A 19701-nucleotide genomic window follows, 5' to 3' on the forward strand; every position below is an offset into this window, starting at 1 on the left:
ATATTTCAAACCAGCCAGTTTAAATTTTAAGTCGATCTATTTTGGTGTGATATACTGTATTAATATGAACACTAGAGAATAAAAAAAGATGAAATTTAATATATATTATATAAAAAAAATATAGTTTATAATATATCAGAATATTTGATTTTTGATTTTTTAATCTCTTTAAAACAATTGTTAAAACAACTCATATGTTAAAACCTAAACTAAATAGCTCAAATATTTATAAAAATAAAAAATAAAAAAATTGGAACATATAATTTAGAGATGTCGTCCGCTTAGAGAGTTTCATGATAACAGTTATGAGAGTAAACCACCATCGTAATTTTGAGGTAAATCACTGTAGCGGTTTTAGGAAGTTTTTAGTAACGGTTTTTAAAACACCCAACTTGTGCTTAGGAGTTTATTTTATAGAGGTTCTGACGGTTTTTTAAAATGATAAATTTATATATATATCCATAAAAATACCTCAATTTAACCAGTACTTGAGAGTTTTGTTTTTTCAATTATAAGGTAAAAGTTCTTTATTTATTTTCTATTTATTAGTATTTTATAACTTCAAATATGATAAAGTTTCATTATCCTTTTTCGTCATTTTTTATAACATCTGGAATGATTGAAAAATTGTAATTCTACTTCTCCAATAAAGCATCTGAAAATGAGATTTTAATAATTTTTTTTTATAATTACTTAAAATTATTTTATATTTAACATGGTTGGAAATACGCATAATATAATTAATTTTTTATTTTTTTGATATAATTATAATGGTTTTATAGTAAATAAGATTTTTGTGGAATAAAATTTTAAAATCAATCAAAACACGATGATTTAGAGGGTTTTATAAACCCTAAAAATTATACTACACTGATTCTTAAACCCTCCAAAACCACTACATACAAAATCTAACAAATAATATTATTAAAACATCTCAAAAGTAATCTAACTAAAAAACCCCAAAACTACTTAGAAAAAACTCCCAAGCAGATGTCAAATCAAAAACTTAAACTAAATAACTCAAAAATTTATTAAAAAAATAAAAAAATGGGAACATATATAATTTAGAGATGTCTTAATTATTGATGTCAAATCAAAACACTAAACCCTAAAATGAAAATGTGCGGCGCCAACTCATTGAAACGTGTCATCAGAGTGTGGTTCAGAATGTTTAAGGTTTGATTACGTGTTGGGTTCATTTTAATTATTAAATTACGTCATGCAACACGTGATGTTTGTCTCTCTTCTTATCTCCAAAACCCACATGTGCCTTTTATTATTTTATCTCATTAATTCATATCCAGTCCATTGTCTCCGCGATGAGTGTTAATATTATGAGCTTTAAATAAGTATCTTCGATGCTGGCCCTTCTCCGGTTCTTATCACTTCCAAGATTCAATGCATCATCAAGCTCTTGTTACCAAAATTTCATGTTCATTCAAAATGATTTTTTTTTTTTTTAAGTGTTTAGTTCATTTTACACTAATCTCAACTAATTTTTAAGGTCTATTGAATATTCTATAACTCCAAAAGACTAGAGTTTGTTTGTTTCACTTTTGGAAATTCAATTATTAGTATTTCCAAAAAAGTTAAACAGTGAAATGTCATTATTCTTAAAATATTATTTTATATTTTTCAATTTCTTTTAAACCTCTTAAATTTGTTAATTTAACTAAACATCCCCAATTATTTTTTTAGAAATTGCAAAAACACTCCGACCATCCTCCGACGGTGGTGGCTGGTTGTCCGTATTTAATGGGTGGATTGAGGGTGTTTTTATTAACTTTTAATATTTTATTATAGAGGTGTTTAGTAAATAAACAAACATATGAGATATTTTTGTTAATTTCTAAATCTTACATCATAATACTTGCCCAATTTAACTTTTTTCAAAATATTATTCTAAAAACTATCAGAATAATGAACCAAATGGACCCTAAACAACCCATTATGTTTCCTTAACTAATCTCTCGGGTTCGTTGAACACTCTACAAACTCAAAGAATCAGATAAACTATAATATTATTATGATAGATGATCTCAAGATTTGAACCTAAAACCCCCTTTCCCTTTTGGGGTTCACTTGGATTTTAGTTGTGTATATAAGAATTATTATTATTATTTTATGGATATCAAATCCGATAAGGGCAAAGTGACTTCATATAATATGTAATTTAATACGGTCGATTATCCTAGATGACTTTGTGGACTTTACAAATGATTAGGTAGCCGACATCCCTAGGTTGCCCCATCTATGATTAAGGCTTTTTCTACATACTGCTTACTCAACTACTAATTTTACAAACCGATGGGATAAAACTCATCCTTAAAACCAGGTTGGATGAGGTCAGTGTTGAAAAACCAACTACAAATATCATACTTAGTCTATGTGGAATCCTAATTTTACTTAAATTTTGGCTTGTATCGAAATATAATATTAAAATCCATAGTGCAATCTTACCTCAGTTTAATCATAAGATCATTACGATTCACAATACGAGCATCATGACAAAAGGGTAACATTACTTCAATAGTACGATAAATCTTAATTTGTATTGAATATCATCACTTTATAATTTTTGTAACCATAGAATCTAAGACACAACACAAATAAAGGTTTGAAAATTAATGTAAAAGTAACCAAGTTTACACCCATGATGTAAGTTGATGTTAAAGGAGCTTTATTATATTTTATTTTTTGTGGATTTTTTTGACCAAATTATAAGCCGTCAATAAATTAAAAAAAAAAAAATGATGATAATGAAAGAGAGATGATAAATTAATATAAAATATCCCATGTGATGCTCGTGGATCTTATTAAAATAAAATCATATATTTAAGGAAAAAATATTCACCGTCTATTAATTTATCTCTTGATAGAGATGAAAAAGAATATTGATGTGAACTAAGGAAATAACCAAAGGGAATTTCATATAATGGTTCATGAATCCACTGAAATACTTGGAAAATGACCTTGGTAATTTGGTCAATTTTTTTATACCAATAAAATGTCAATTCATAAAATAAAATAAAATAAAAATTGTTGAACATATAATGTGAATGAAAGTTGTCAATTAGTAGGTTTATATATTATTGTGAGATTAATTAATATATATATTTTTTTAATAAATGTGGGAACACTTCATATTAATCGAAATTCTAGTGTAAATTGGTCCCCCAATACATTTTTCATAGTCATGCATTTGGGGCATTTAATATATGATACCAAGAATGTTTCAACTATTGATGTCAATATTGAGAAATGTTTGTTTTCTTTCTATATTTTCTGATGTCGTTGTCTTATCTTTGTTGTATCGATTTATGAACACAAACGCAAAATCATATATTTTCTCCAGTTTTTACCTAAACAAATACAGATCTATTAATATAATAGGTTTCGGGCGTATTCCTATATTAAATTTTTTCAGGGCAATTTATCTATCTATAAGTCAAACTACAAGTAAAGTCATCATTTTATTTTATATAATTTTCGAGCATAAATTTAAAAATGAAAAATGAAAAATGAAAAAGAAAACAACAGGCCAAAAGAATAACACCCATAGACCATGACTTTATGACGATTTATAGGCATATTGGGTGGGCCTTAAAACTTTAGGCCCATGCTTGTGTCGGCCCAATAGGCCCATGTTAACAACTTATTTTGTTCTTTCCTATGCCGATATTGACAATATCTAATGAAAACCTTAACAAGGTCTCGTCGCTAGAAACTTTGACAATAGTTGATGTCATTGAAATTCATATATATAAATATATCAAAGTTTTCTTTAATGTATTTTTCTAAAAGAAAAATAAGTTTTCTGTAAATCAGATGTACATACAACCAACTAATCAGAGAGTGTTATATAAACACGTGTAACATATTATGAGATGTCATGTTAGTGCATCTCTTGAATTATCTTGTTTCTCGAATACCCAGAGTTTGGCATATCATATTATGCAAAACGGAAGAAAATAGGGGATCGATGTTCTTGCATCTAATATGCATGAAATATTGAGTACAGAAATCTAAACTAAATGAGAAGCTCAAGTTCCAAACAAAATGATACAGTGGGAAGATAGAAATAAAGAGCAAAGCACATGGGGGGAGTTGCAAATTGCAGGATTTGAAGGCGATGTTTTTAGCCTATTTAAAGAGAGGGAAAGAACAGGACCACCACGTGGATTTAATTTGATTTATTATTTGCTTTCTCATGTGCATTTCTCTGACAAAAAGTATCTCATTCAATAACACAAAACCTTGGCCTTTTGTAAGAAACAAGATACTGTTTTAATTTAGTACTCAGAAGAGTTAGGTGATTATTGCATGTAGGGTTTAAAAATTAAAAAAAATATCCCTCTAGGTTTATTAATTTAGCCAAACATTCTTATAATAAAACATTAAAAATTAACAAAAACATTTCTACCTACCCATTAAATGTCGACAGTTGGCCACCACCGCCAGAGGATGGCCGAAAGTCGTCGTAATGATGCACGACTAACAGATTTGGTCGGTTGTACACTGATATGGTATTTTTCGGCTAGATCTGGCCATTACGGTCAGATTTAATTACATTTGGTCGTTAACGACGACCATATCTTGGCAATCGTTGACAACCAGCTATAGCCAAAGATCTAGCCGTCAACGGCCAGATCTTTGGCCGTATCTAGCAGATAGTGAGCTATTACGCTAGGTTTCAGCCACCTTTTGACGGTGGTGGTCGAAATTTGGCAAACGTGGGTGGATGAGAATGTTTTTGTCAATTTCTAAATTTTTTTTTTTTTGTTGGAGGTGTTTAGTTAAATTAACAAACATGGGGAGTTTAAAAATAGTTGAATATAATATAATTTGATTTTCATAATAGGAAACAAATATTGTTTTGGGTAGGATTTCAAAAATTCTACCCAAAATAGAGAAACAAACACACCTCAGGATTATTTTTATTTATTTATTATATATTTTTTTTAACTAAAGTGTCAGGATTAGTTTAAGTGCAAGCTCGACTAATTCTCAGGAAAAACTATCTCATAGCAACCCACTATTGCGATCCTCTAGATAAATCAAGGGTGGCAATCAAATCAGGTATTGTGGGTTGAAGCCCAACGTATAATCCCCTTAGTTTGCCCTTAGTGCTAGGCAACCCATGGGTGAGTTATTTATCTTTTATTCAAGTTTATTTTTTAGGGTTTTATTTCCATATTCGGATTCGTTATTATATTATTTTTCAAAGATAGAGTGATTAATAGATTCGTTAATATAACAATGATCGTTTGTAACATTTATGAGTTAAATTTAAGTATTTCACTTAAACATAACATATGTGATTGTGACATTATATGAGATAATCATTATAATGAAAAACTTGTCGTGTAATCGATGTAACAGGTAACAACAATCATCCAACGAGAATATATCACATTAACATTAATAAATACTTATGTATCTATTGTACAATAGACTCTCTCCCGTTATAAATATTTTAAAAATAATTATAGATGTTTGTTTTAAATAAATAATATCATTTAGATCTTATTTTTGTCTGCATTTAAGAAATTTCATCAGGAATAATATGTACTTTACTATAATATATTTTAACTTTTGTCTTTTCTTCTCACATCTCACAATTAATTAATAAATTTATTTAAAAATAGTAAGCTATAATTTAATCTGCTATAGTGTGGATTAGCATACCAACAACCACATGGTCCACATGATTAATTTATGCTTAAAATCAAATCATATGTGATCCCAAAATGTTTGGGCCCAATCAAATTAAATTACATGCCTATACTATATTGTCATAAACTACAAAAAGAGATGATTAATTTGCTAATTTTGGGTGTTAATTATTGACTCCTTTTTTTGTTGGGTATTTTATTATTCGGTATATAAAGTTGGTAATAAACTACAAAAGTGAATATTGTATTTTTAGTGTAATTAAAAAATAAATTATGTTCCTATTTAGAAAATAATTATTGAGAAAGTGGGTCTTATAATATCCACTAATTTCATACTCAAATAAATTTTTTTTTTTTTTTGACTTGAGACATTTAAAACATGTAATTTAAAATTAACATGAATTTTTTTATAAGAAATGTGGATAATTTCATACATATTTATTTATTTATTTTTGGTTAACGGGTTGGGTGAGCGTGACCTACTAATATAATATACTATTATAAATTCTTCGGTACAAATGTTACGAAGTTTTTAACGTACAGATCAAAAGTTTTAAAGCAACTCATGAAGGCAATGAAGCCAGCTCTTAAAGTTGAAACTTACTTTTAAAGCAAACATGATTATTTGTTTCTTATGCTCTTTGGAGCTACCAATTTCCTTGCTTGCATATGAAAATAAGTAAAATCTTTATTATAAATGGAAATTGTATAACGAACAAAAACAATCACAGGTTCGTTGCATTACAGATTTGATAATGTTATCAAATTGATAAATGCTATTTAACTAGAATACTCAACCATACGTAACCATTTAAGATTTCAATCTAACGATAATTATTGGTTCAATACTGTTATCAATATCAACACTATTTTGGTATGTTATGATATATTATACTTTCTGATCGAATTTATCGTTTAAACTTTTAAAATTTGCCAATTTAACGTTTTCTTCTCTCTTTTTTCTTAATTTGGGTTTTTTTTTTTTTTTTAATATGGAAATGAGAAATACATTTACAAGATAAACACCATGCTTCAAAAGCAACCCAAGAAGCAAATGGACAAGAAGGGTCTCTCAATTTTGTTGGCAAGAGGAAATCTAAATCATTGAAATTGTTGGAGTCAATTATTGGATTGGGCCTTTGGGCTTTCGCTTCTGTTTGGACGATTTGAGTTGGGCTCACAAACATTATTTTAGATTTTTTTTAAAGAAATTTTTGACTAAAATATTTTATAACCAAAAGTAGGGCTGTGCGAAACCGGGTATCCGTAAACTGAACCGCAAAGGGTATTATATTTAATTTTACCAGTATCTTGAGTCATCACTTGCTCCAATAACAAGTATCAATTAATTAGTTTAACAGACTGCAGAAGGTTTATTTAGATCTTGAACATGTCATTACTCAAAAGTGATGCCCATGTGTGGCTATGAAATCTTCAACATAATTGGTTCTAGACATACTAGCTAATTTCATGATTACAGGTTTGTTCACTTAATTTTTTTTCTATAATCCTATAGATGGAGGCTTGCAATGGCTGAAACAACTTCGGCCATGGCTTGGAATTTCCGCCTTTCCTTTAGAAGCATTTTTGCAAATTCAAGAGCTTGTTGTTCACAAGCTGCTCGTTTTCTGGCATCCTTAATTGATTCAAAATCCTCAACATGGGCCACACCCACAATCCTCCTAACAATCAAAAAATAAAAATCTCATCATCAGACATAAATTTGAGAAGTAGAATGTCAATAATGTTTCGAAAAGAACAAAAAAATTATTAATGTTTCAGTACCAATCCTGAAAGTTTAAACTAACAAGAAATATTCTAACTATAATATATTCTTTTGAATTTATCTTACCTTATCATTTTGGCAGCACCAAATCCAAGGGTGTCGTGGAACAGATCTTTCATAAATTTTTGTTGAACAAGCTGCTGAATCTCAGGATTATTATAAATTTCTGGAATGTATGCCTCACCAGAGCCACCTTTATGTTGATCCCAAAGTGCCGTGAATTTTTTGTGGAACAGAGTCCAAGTCTCTTCAAGTGTTCCTCAAAATCCATTCCTATAAATCTGCAAGACAATGCCAACTCCAGAAATGACCTTAAAATCATCCAGAAAAAAAAAAAAAAAAAACTAATTGAAAAATCTCAAAGTGCCAAACATTAATGGTATGCATCACACTCTAGTTTATCTGCAAAATTCCAGAACTAAATTATACTGACACTTTGCGGTCATTCCTTTGATTAGCATGTCCATCTGGGCAAAATAGGCCAAAATCAAGTTTCCAAGAAAAGCTCCAATATCAAAACCCATTGGGCCATAAAATGCAAATCTGGATCTATAACTTGAGTTGAATCAAGAGTAACCATTACAGAGCCAGTTGGAGATCCCCATGTATGAGAGCTTGAGCTCTCTTCACAGAACCTACAGAAATGGAAGCTTGATATAACTATATTGGAGTTGCCACATATTGTGAAAGAAGACTAGAACTAGTACATAGGAAGAAGTAGTACTTGGATTTCAACTCAGCAATTTCAATCTTCAAATAATTATCCTCCCTCACAGCCCACATCTCGATCAAGATAAGGAGAAGTCCAATGGTTATATTGAGATACTCTGTAGGGGTCAGAAAAAACAACACGCGCAGTATGATTGCATAACTCTACATTCCCACAAAATTCGAGACTGCATCAATCATTCAGTAAGCTCATTAGCATCCCACTGGAAATTGTGAATTAAGTATAAGTTACGTAATGATTCTTACCAGCTCGTTTATGCTCCATGGTAGAACGGTACAGAAGAGATGTGCAGAAAAGAGTTTTTGCCATAATTCTGATATGTGTTCTGCGAGCAATGGATACTCAATTCCTGCAATCAGCCCTTTCCTCAGGAAATATGTGGAGGCTCCAAGAGCATTCCGATCAAAGACATCGGACGATCAAAATGATAGATATCAGGACATGATCAGGGCACAGTTGGCGGTGCTCTTTCAACGCCAATGCCTCAAAATAGGCTCGCTCCCTTGGCATTGGCCATGATTCACCTATACATCGAATGTATCGAGGTGCCTGCGCATCCACAAGCGAATTACAAAGGTTAGCTCAACAGTTGACACTATGAATAATCAAGACAGAAGAAATTATATTTGAAATACCTGCTTGATGACTATAGAACCAGAAGTGCCGACACGATATAAACGAAATTGAGGTTGCCATCTCCGACTTCTTTGATGGTCAAGTCATCAAACTGGTTACCAATTTTGGAGGACAAAGAGGGCGTGGCTTTGATATACTCTATCAGAAGTTTCTCGTCGAGTGGTCTGAACTCCGTGAAGGCCATGTGTTGTGGTTATTAGTGGTTTAGGAAGACAGTGAGGAGATAAACAATGAAGCTGCAGGCTTTTTAAGGAAACAATAAAACACACATGATTAGTGATGATTTGGTCACGACAGCGAGCGAATGTGGGCGCGGAGAAGGCGAAATGTCAAGTCTGGAGGCGCCAGGGTTCAATGAATGCGGACGCGATTTTATTGATATTCAAAGGGTAAACGATTTTTTTCCACCCGAACAATGGCCTAATGAAGCACGCATGCACGTCTAAAATTACACTTTGCTATCTAAACTACTAAATTTTATTATATTTAATTATGAAGTCGAAGATACCCTTTCCTCTTTTTCTTCTCTACTCAGTATACGGGTACCCGGTTTAATTTTATTATATTTAATTTTACCAGTATTTTGTTCTTTCCTATGCCGATATCGACAATATCTAATGAAAACTTTAACAAGGTCTCGTCGGTAGAAACTTCAACAATAGTTGATGTCATTGAAATTCATATATATGTAAATATATCAAATTTTTGGCTGTATCTAGTAGATAGTGTGTTATTACACTAGATTTTAACGACCTTTCGACGATGGTGGCTAAAATTTGGTAAATATAGATGGGTGAGAATGTTTTTGTTAATTTCTAAATTTTTTTTTTAGGTGTTTAGTTAAATTAACAAACCGAGGGAGTTTAAAAATAGTTGAATATAATATAATTTGATTTTCAGAATAGAGAAACAAATATGTGTTTTGGGTATGATTTCAAAAATATGAAATCCTACCCAAAATAGAGAAACAAACACAATCCTAGGGTTATTTTTATTTATTTATTATTATTTTTTTTTAACTAAGGTGTCAGGATTATTTTACGTGCAAGCTCAACTAATTCTCAAGAAAAACTATCTCACAGCAACCCACCGTTGCGATCCTCTAAGTAAATCAGGGGTGACAATCAAACCAAGGATTGTGGGTTGAAGCCATGTATAACCCCCTTGGTTTGCCCTTACTGTTAGGCTACCCGTGGGTGAGTTATTTATCTTTTATTCAAGTTTATTTTTTAGGGTTTTTTTCCATGTTTAGATTCGTTATTATATTATTTTTCAAAGGTAGCCTGATTAATAGATTGTTAATATAACAATTATCGATTGTAGCATTTATGAGTTATATTTAAGTATTTGACTTAAACATAACATACGTGACATTATATGAGATAATCATTATAATGAAAAACCTGCCTTGTATGCACATTAACATTAATAAATACTTATGTATCGATTGTACAATAGATTCTCTCCCGTTATAAATATTTTAAAAATAATAATAGATAAATAATATCATTTAGATCTTATTTTTGTCTGCATTAAAGAAATTTCATCGGGAATATTATGTACTTTACTATATTATATTTTAACTTTGTTTTTTCTTCTCACATCTCATAATTAATTAATAAATTTATTTAAAATTAGTAAGCTATAATTTAATCTGCTATAGTGTGGATTAGCATACCAAGAACCACATGGTCCACATGATTAATTTATGCTTAAAATCAAATCATATGTGATCTCAAAATGTTTGGGCCCAATCAAATCAAATTATATATCTATACTATATAGTCATAAACTACAAAAAGAGATGATTAATTTGCTAGAAAATAATTATTGAGAAAGTGGGTCTTATAATATCCATTAATTTCATACTCTTTTTTGTTTGTTTTGTTTTTTTGTTTTTTTTTTTTTTTTTGGGTGATTGAGACATTTAAAACATGTAAGAAATAATCATGCAATTTTTTAGAAGAAAAGTGGATAATTTCATAAAGATTGGTGCATTTGTTTAGTTATTTAGAATAATATTTTTGAAATTGGCTGCGTTTGTTTCAGTTTTGGGAATATACTTTAGTATCCAAAAACGTTAAACAGTAAATACCAAAAATAAGATTTTTTGGGAATACTACTCCCAATATTATTCAACTTTTTTTAAACCCCTTAAATTTGATAATTTAATTAAATACCCCTAAATATTTTTTTAAAAATTACAAAAACACCCCAGTAATTCATATTTACCAGATTCCGGCCACCACTGCCGGAAAATGGCCGGAATCTGTTAGGATGGCGCACTACCGTCTGAATCTGGCCGGTAGTGCGTCGGTCTAGCCTTTTCCGGTCAGATCCACGGTGGATATGGCCGAAAAAGGCCAGATCTAAGGCCAAAGATCTGGCCGTTGACGGCCAGATCTTTAGCCGTAATGGTTTATAACGATGGCCAACAAACGGTCGTCATTGACCATCAACGACGACCGTTTGTTGGTCGTCATTGACGAGAAAATACGGCAAGATCTGGCCGTTGACGGCCAGATTTGGCCGTAGATCTGGCCTTTGTCGGCCAGATCCACCGTGGATCTGGCCGGCAAAGGCCATATCGGCGCACGACCGGCAAGATCCAGCCGGTCATGCGCCAATACGTTGAACCCGGCCACCCTCCGGCGGTGGTGGCCGGCTGTTCGTATTTGACATTGGGTTGGGGGTGTTTTTGTTAACTTTTAAGATTTTATTATAGGGGGTGTTTTGTAAATAAACAAATATAGGGGGTATTTTATTAATTTACAAATCCTACATCGTAATACCCGCCCAATTCAACTTTTTTTTAACTTTTTTCAAAAAAAAATTCCCAAAACCCCCAAATTTTGAACCAAACGGAGCCATTATTATTAGGTAGAGTTGGATAGTTATTACAAGGTAGGATTTGAAATTAAAAATAGTAGGATCCATTTGGTTTATTATTTTTACCCTATCCTATCCTAAAAACCCAAAAATGCATTTGTTTCAATATTCTTAAAATTCAATTATACTTCATTCAATTCAAAATATTAATAATTACATTTCTCGTAAAGATAACCCAACTCAACTCAACTTTACTTTTTCTAAAATACTATTCTAAAAAATATCAGAATAATGAATAATTTATGATAGGATTTTAAGAATAAGGAAACAAATATGGATTTTTATTTTTGGAATACAAATAGAATAAAGAAACAAACGCATATTTTAGTTATTTGGAGTAGTATTTTTGAAATATTATTGTTAGATAGAGTTGAGTAGTTATTATGAGGTAGTTGGGTGATTATTACAAGTTAGATTTGAAAACTAAAAATAGTTGAATAATTTATGATATGATTTTGAAAATAAGGAAACAAATATACCTTTTTATTTATAATAGGAATAAAATCCTCAAACAAACGCACTTTTTTTTTTTTTGGTTAATGGGTTGTGTGAGCGTGACCTACTAATACAATATACTATTGTAAATTCTCCGATACATATGTTACGAAGTTTTTAACATACGGATCAAAAGTTAGTGATATTTTACATTATCTTTAATTTTGCATTTGTGAAGTCAATGATTGATTGTTGACCTTTAATTCACACTAAAAAAATTTAAGACGTCCATATTGAAGATTGAGTGCATAAATATAGGAAGTTGGGTCTCTCAAGTTTGTCACCAAAAGAAAGCAACTGATGAACTGATGAAGCAAACATGCTCTTTGGAGCTACCAATTTCCTTGCTTGCATATGAAAATATGTAAAATCTTTATTATCAATAGAAATTATATAACGGACAAAAACAATCACAGGTTCGTTGCATTACAGATTTGATAATGTTATCAAATTGATAAACGCTATTTAACTAGAACACTCAACCATACATAACCATTCAAGATTTCAATTTAATGATGATTACTGGTTTAATACTGTTATGAATATTAACACTACTTTGGCATGTTATGATATACTTTTTGATCGAATTTATCGTTTAAACTTTTAAAATTTGTCAATTTAACGTTTTTTTCTCTCTTTTTTCTTAATTTGGGTAATTTTTTTTTTTTTTTTAATGGAAATGAGAAATACATTTACAAAATAAACACCATGCTTCAAAAGCAACCCAAGAAGCAAATGGACAAGAAGGGTCTCTCGATTTTGTTAACAATTGAAGGCAATTCAAGGACCATGAAGACCACTATTATGAATTTAACTTGTTTTCAAAGCAAATTGTTTTCATTTTTTTTTTTTTTTTTGGCCCATGCTTTGAAATCTAGTTGTTTTCGGAATTCCCTTCTTGGCAGGAGGATATCTAAGGGTCCGTTTGGTTCTTTATTTTATACTCTATTCCCAATTCTATTTTCAAAATAATTGTTTGTTTCATTATTTAGGAAATACTATTATATTTTATTTAATTACTTTTAGACTTCTTAAGTTTATTAATTTAATTAAAAACCTCTAGAAAAAAGTTTAAAAATTAACAAAAACACCTCCACCCACCCATAGTTGTCAGATTCTGGCAACCATAGTCGGTGGTGGCCGGAATCTATTACAACGGCATACAAACGATCGAAGCTGGCCGGTAATTCGTCGATTGCTGACGGCCAAAGAAATGGCCATCGTTGACGGTCAACGATGGCCATATCTTTGGCCATTTAGCCTTCTACGGCCGTCAACGGCTAGATCTGGTCGTAGATCTGGCATTTTTTGATCAGATCTGCCAGATCCGAAAAATACTAGATCGACGCACAATCGACCATATCCTATCGGTCTGCATCGTAATGCCAGATTTCGGCGGTGGTGGCCAGAATTTGGCATTGTGAGTGGGTGAGGTTGTTTTTATCATTTTATAAAATTTTTATATATTGGGGTGTTTAGTTAAATTAGCAAACCTAGGGGTTTTTTTGTTAATTTTTAGATTTTACCTCGTAATAATCACCTAACTCAACTACCTAATACTATTTCAAAAATCTTATTCAAAATAACAAATCAAACGGACCCTAAATCATTGAAATTGTTGGAGTCAATTAGTGGTTGGGCCTTTGGGCTTTCGCTTCTGTTTGGACGATTTGAGTTGGGCTCACAAACATTATTTTAGATTTTTTATTTTCAAGAAATTTTTGAAGAAAATAAAATCATAAAAAATTTCCAAAAAATTATCATGACGTTTAGTAAAATAAGAAAAACAGAATTTTGTTTTCTGACAACATCATTTGCTGCAAAAGATGAACTCCTTTTTTATATAACCAACTTGTTATCATTGACTCCACCCATATAAAGCTTCTATTTTTATGCCAATAACAACCCACAAAATCTCCTCCAAGAATGGCCAATCCAAAAGGGTCCTCGTTTCTTTCTCAAATTGTGTTCATCTTGACATTTTCTTATCTGGGTAATGGCTTTTCTGTTGACCCAGTTGAGCAGCAAAGACTTGATAAGGTTCTGAAGCTTCCAGGGCAGAGTTTCAATGCCAGCTTTGAGCACTATGCTGGTTATGTTCCAGTAAATGAAGAGTTCGGGAGAGCTTTGTTTTATTGGCTGATTGAAGCTGATGAAGACCCTGATTCTAAACCTCTTGTTCTCTGGCTCAATGGAGGTCTCCAGTTTTGACTTTTACATACCCTTTTTCAGTTACTTTATTTTCATTGAAATAGTTTAACTCTTTCGCTTTTAATTTTGTTCTTAACTTTTTGATTGTGGGTCTCAAAGTTTTATTTTTTGTGAAGCACTTTTAGTTTCTTTCTTTCAATTCCTGTGTTCTGGCTCTTTACCTTTTGATTATGCTGACTGTTCATGCATCTGAATCTGTTACAGTATCATAATCCTGGCGAGGTCATTTTGACATATCATATTAGTAACATTAAACATAAAAATAGAATCATATATGGTTCAATGGAGGTCTAAAGTTTTCACTTTCGTGTGCCCTTATGTAGTTTCTTTGATTTTAGTAATTTTGTCTTGGTTTTTTACTTTTAGATTATGGTGAATAATCATATATCAGGTATAAAGTTACCAAATTTGTAGGTCTAAAGTATACAAGTTTTCACTTTTGTGAACCATTTTTAGTTTTTCTCTTCATTACTGTTGTATGGCTCTTCACTTTATTGATTCTGTTGACTGTTCATGAATCTAAATCTGTGAATTCATGTATTATCAGTTACACAGTCCCGGTATAGTTACTAAAGTTATGGGGTTATGATATACCACAAGGTCATTTTGATAACGTCATGTTAGTAACAATCAAAACAAAAATAGTACCATATTTGGCTTAGGTATAAAGTTTTCATTTTTGTGTATCCTTTTTTGTTTTTTTTTTTTTTGGTTACTGTTGTTTTGGCTTTTTACTTTTTGATTATGTTGAGAGATTATACAGATGCTTATGTGTATTCTTGTGTTATCAGTAGTAGAATCCTAAACCTAAAACCTTGCAGTTGAGAGATTATACAGACGATTATGTGTATTCTTGTGTTATTATTTTTGTGTATTCTTTCTTACAATTATGGGGTTATGATACCCACAAGGTTATTTTTAGTAACATAAGCGACTTTCTAAAAATTTATGACTTTTGTGTTCCACCTGATAAGGTGAAATTACTGGACCAGTAATATAGTTGTAACCTTGTTTATGATTAACACTCAAAAGAGGAATGAACAATAGTGTAAAATGAATGATGGCCAGACTTGTTCCTCTATTCTTGCTATTTTTTATCTATGGAAGTTGATATTTTTCTTGGCTTTTTAATAGCTCTCAACTTTATTATTCAGTTCTATGAGTTGATTCTGATTCAAGTGCTTTCTTTAGGGCCTGGATGTTCATCCATTGCATATGGAGAGGCAGAGGAAATTGGTCCGTTTCATATAAGACCAGATGGGAAGACCCTTTATTTGAATCCTTATTCTTGGAATCAAGGTAAGAGATACCTGATAGATTTTTCAATGAATCAATTTTTTATATTGTCAGTTTTGTGCATGTTGAAGTGGTAACTAGAAGAGTAACTGTTGTGTTTGATTTGTGGATAATCTGATGCAAGATTGATGCAGCAACATAATGCTCTGGTATTTTCTTAATGGAAATCTAAAATTTCCTAGCAAAAGAAACAACTAAGTAATATATTTTTTTACCAAATCATGATTTTTTTCTGTCATGTCTTTCTGTAAAATGATTTGAGATGATTAAGATTCCAGATTCCTGTTCTCCAAATAGTGAGATTATTTACAACCTTATACATGATCTTCCCCAAGTTTGACGCCAAGGATTCCTTGACAGTTTGAGTCCTCGACTTGACTAGTATTTAAGATTGCACAAAACCACTTTGTCTGCATAAGATAGTGTAAAAAATCTCTTGATAATGTAATTCTGGATTTATTTCATATTGAAGTTTCTCCCGAAAATGGTTATATGCAGTCCTTTGGATGTCAAATACTTGAATGTTCAGCATATATTTATATTCTCCTATGAGTTTAAGATGTTGTTTGTTTCTTTTTGCTGATAATCAGATTACCTCAGTAGAATAACCTGATTGAATATAGTTTAAATATGTGAACATGTGACATTTCGTTTAGATAGCTGTCCTAATAATATTCAAATTTTATGGTCATATTTTCCAGAATGATTAATTGTTACTTTTTCTTCTTTCCCTCGTTTGAGTGAACGCAATTATATCTAATAACTATCAACAACTTGCAGTTGCCAACATTCTGTTTCTTGATTCCCCTGTTGGAGTTGGTTTTTCATATTCAAATACATCCTCTGACCTGTTGAGCAATGGTGATAAAAGAACTGGTAATGCTTCTTCCACTTTGTATCTTGTAGTTCTGCAATAAACTTCTGGTCATTGCTGCTGTCTTATATATTAATTAACTTATCATCTTTGATTTGCAGCTGCGGACTCCCTAGCATTTTTACTTAAATGGCTTGAACGCTTTCCACAGTTCAAAGGCAGGGATTTCTATATCACTGGAGAAAGTTATGGCGGTATGAAATATGCTATGATTTGTATCTCTTCAGTCTGCAAAAATACTGCACTTGTTAATGTACTATTTGCACCTTTTCCTAATCGATAACTATAATGGCTGAGGATTTTATTAGAAGCTTTAAATTTATTTGACCTTATAATATCATTTTAACTCTATGCAATGGCATTGGAACTTCTTTTGAGTATACCTCAAAATGTTGTAAAATGTGTTCCAGGACATTATGTTCCTCAGTTGAGCCAAGCTATCGTGAGGTACAACCTAGCTACTGGGGATAAAACAATTAATCTGAAGGGTTACATGGTATGGATTTTTTATTGAAATCGCTATGGTTCATGGTCATTCGGAATCATGTGAACAGATTAAAATGTTAATTTGCATTTCTAATGCAGGTGGGAAATGCTCTAACTGATGATTTCCACGACCACTTGGGGGTTTTCCAGTTTATGTGGGCAGCTGGTCTGATATCTGATCAAACATACAAACTACTGAACCTTCTCTGTGATTTTCAGTCATTTATTCACAGCTCAAGTTCTTGTGAAAAGATGCTAGATATTGCTGGTGAAGAAATGGGGAACATCGACCCATATAGCATTTTCACTCCTTCCTGCACTGCTAATGTTAGCCAGTCAAATCGGCTACTGAAAAAAGTGCATGTGAGTGCATGCTTTGTGAACTATGAAAGAACTCTTTTTTGAGTGACGCCTTAATATTTGATAACTTTTCAGATCATTATTGAATATTTCATCTTATAGGCTGTCGGTCACGTCAATGAGAAGTATGATCCTTGCACTGAGAAGCACTCCGTTGTATACTTTAATCGACCTGAGGTTCAAAAGGCACTCCATGTTATACCAGCAGCTGCACCTGCAAAATGGGATACTTGCAGGTATACTGCTTTTAAGAATACTTTATTAATGGTTGGTCGGTTCCTTTGCTAGTAGTAAATGGGGACATTAGTAGCTCAGTGCTTAGTTTAGTTGGTTGCAAATCCTTTTACAAAAAGTGGATTAGATAAATAGTAGCTGCATGCCTCCATAAATTTTCTTTCTTTTTACTATTTTGCAGTGATTTGGTTAGTAGTAACTGGAAAGATTCTCCTCGGTCAGTGCTGCACATTTATCATGAGCTTATACATCATGGACTTCGTATATGGATGTTCAGGTGCACTCTGACCTCTGCTTTTGCATTTTCATATGTCTGCGTGGTGTAATTTTTGAATGTAGCTAGTAGCATTGTAATGACTCTAGTCCTGTTTGTTCTTCCATACAAAAGTGGTGATGCAGATGCCATTATCCCTGTTACATCCACCCGGTACAGCATAGATGCTCTTAAGCTTCCAACAATAACACCCTGGCATGCCTGGTACGATGAAGGACAGGTAAATAACTCTCCAATGAGCAATACTTGGTTTTTTCTTACAGTGAAAATGTTTATCATTCTATGAGGGACATAGAGAATCTACTTTCGGTGGACAAATAGTATTTACTCGGAATTAACATAATCTGCTGAGCAGGTGGGGGGATGGACCCAAGATTACGCCGGACTAACCTTTGTTTCAGTGCGGGGAGCAGGCCATGAAGTTCCATTGCATAGACCCAAACTTGCTCTTATACTCATCCAATCCTTCTTATCTGGAAGCTCAATGCCAACCTTGAAAGAACAAGTTGGCATCAGTGATTCCTGAAGTTCTTTGCTTCTCTTCACCTTTGAAAAGAATGATCAAAGAAGCACTTCAAAGGGAACTCCCCATAGGGAAATCTGTAAAATCCAATTTACGTTATACTTCATTTGCAGTTGAATTATTAAATAAAGAAAACAGTTGGACTTCATCCACAATCCCTAATTTCTTGTTATTTCTGAACTGATGCTTGACAAAATTGGATATGTTTGGTCATACTGTAAAATCACTGACTAAAAACACATACAAGATCATCACAGATTCAGAAATTCACACACAGATATGTGGTTACTAAACCATGGATTGATGAAAGAATTAATTGTACTTCATTCACATAAAAATCCGGTTGTCGGATGAATCTTTGATTCATCATACATTAAATATGGATAAAAGAATCAATTAACTAATAAACTAAACTCAAGCATCAACAGATAGAAAAGGATGTTGCAGCAACTATTCGGCGGTCCATCAAGCTCATATGGCATTAGGTTTGAGTGTGCTTAATTGGTGTAGGACTTTAACACTCTCTTCTCATGGTCAAACCCATATATTGAGTCATGCTTGTTGATGTAGGTAGTTGCTAGCTATAACTTCCCACTCGTTGGTTATGGAGCCTTACTTGCTAGTCAAGTACTCAACATTTAAAATTTGAGATGAGTTTGATTCCTTACTCAATAAGGTCTTGTTAAATGGAAGAATTATCCCTTTATAAACCAAAAATCTTGAGCGTGCCTAGTCAGTGTGAGACTCCAATATAAGTCCCTTTATGAGAAATCTCTTCCCTATCCTCGTAGTTTAAGTTCTTCGACTGTAACGCCCCACTTGAGGTACGTAGTTATTGTTTCCTCTTCCGCTCCTATTTGAAATTGGTTTTGGTAATATTGTTTGATTGAAAGTTGTGTTGAATGTTTGCCCTGAATTTGGCTGAAAATAGAAGAAGTTGTGTATACCAAGCTTCGCCGGGGCGAAGAANTCGCTCATTATGTAAGAGTTAAATACCATTCATAGATAAATTTAATAAATTTGATGGGCAAATACGATAAAATTATTTAATTGGAAGCACAATTATTTTTTTGGAAGTCATTAAAATGCCCTCTATAATTATTGAAATTTAAAACATTTCCCTCCATCCCTTTCTCGTAAGGATGGGCTTTCAAGGGCGGGGTGCGGAGAGATCCCACCCCGTCCCCTAGGGCATGGAATTTTATGGTTTCCATTACTATTTTTTCAAGGAA

The 19701-nt window shown here is 32.1% G+C and overlaps 1 protein-coding gene and 1 pseudogene across 1 annotated transcript; one reads left to right on the plus strand and one right to left on the minus strand.

Moving 5' to 3' along the window:
- Window positions 1-7047: 7047 nt before the first annotated feature.
- LOC116135066 lies at window positions 7048-9118 on the minus strand (annotated as a pseudogene).
- Window positions 9119-13993: 4875 nt separating this feature from the next.
- On the plus strand, window positions 13994-18631 carry LOC116135054 (serine carboxypeptidase II-2-like). Its single transcript, XM_031420759.1, has 10 exons — window positions 13994-14408; window positions 15614-15721; window positions 16499-16594; window positions 16694-16786; window positions 17003-17088; window positions 17178-17441; window positions 17541-17674; window positions 17854-17949; window positions 18061-18166; window positions 18302-18631. The coding sequence occupies exons 1-10, from the start codon at window positions 14138-14140 to the stop codon at window positions 18470-18472; spliced, it is 1425 nt and encodes a 474-aa protein (XP_031276619.1). The 5' UTR covers window positions 13994-14137; the 3' UTR covers window positions 18473-18631.
- Window positions 18632-19701: the final 1070 nt, after the last annotated feature.

The sequence above is a fragment of the Pistacia vera genome, unplaced genomic scaffold (assembly GCF_008641045.1).
Source record: "Pistacia vera cultivar Batoury unplaced genomic scaffold, PisVer_v2 Contig1088, whole genome shotgun sequence".
Taxonomy (NCBI): Eukaryota; Viridiplantae; Streptophyta; class Magnoliopsida; order Sapindales; family Anacardiaceae; genus Pistacia; species Pistacia vera.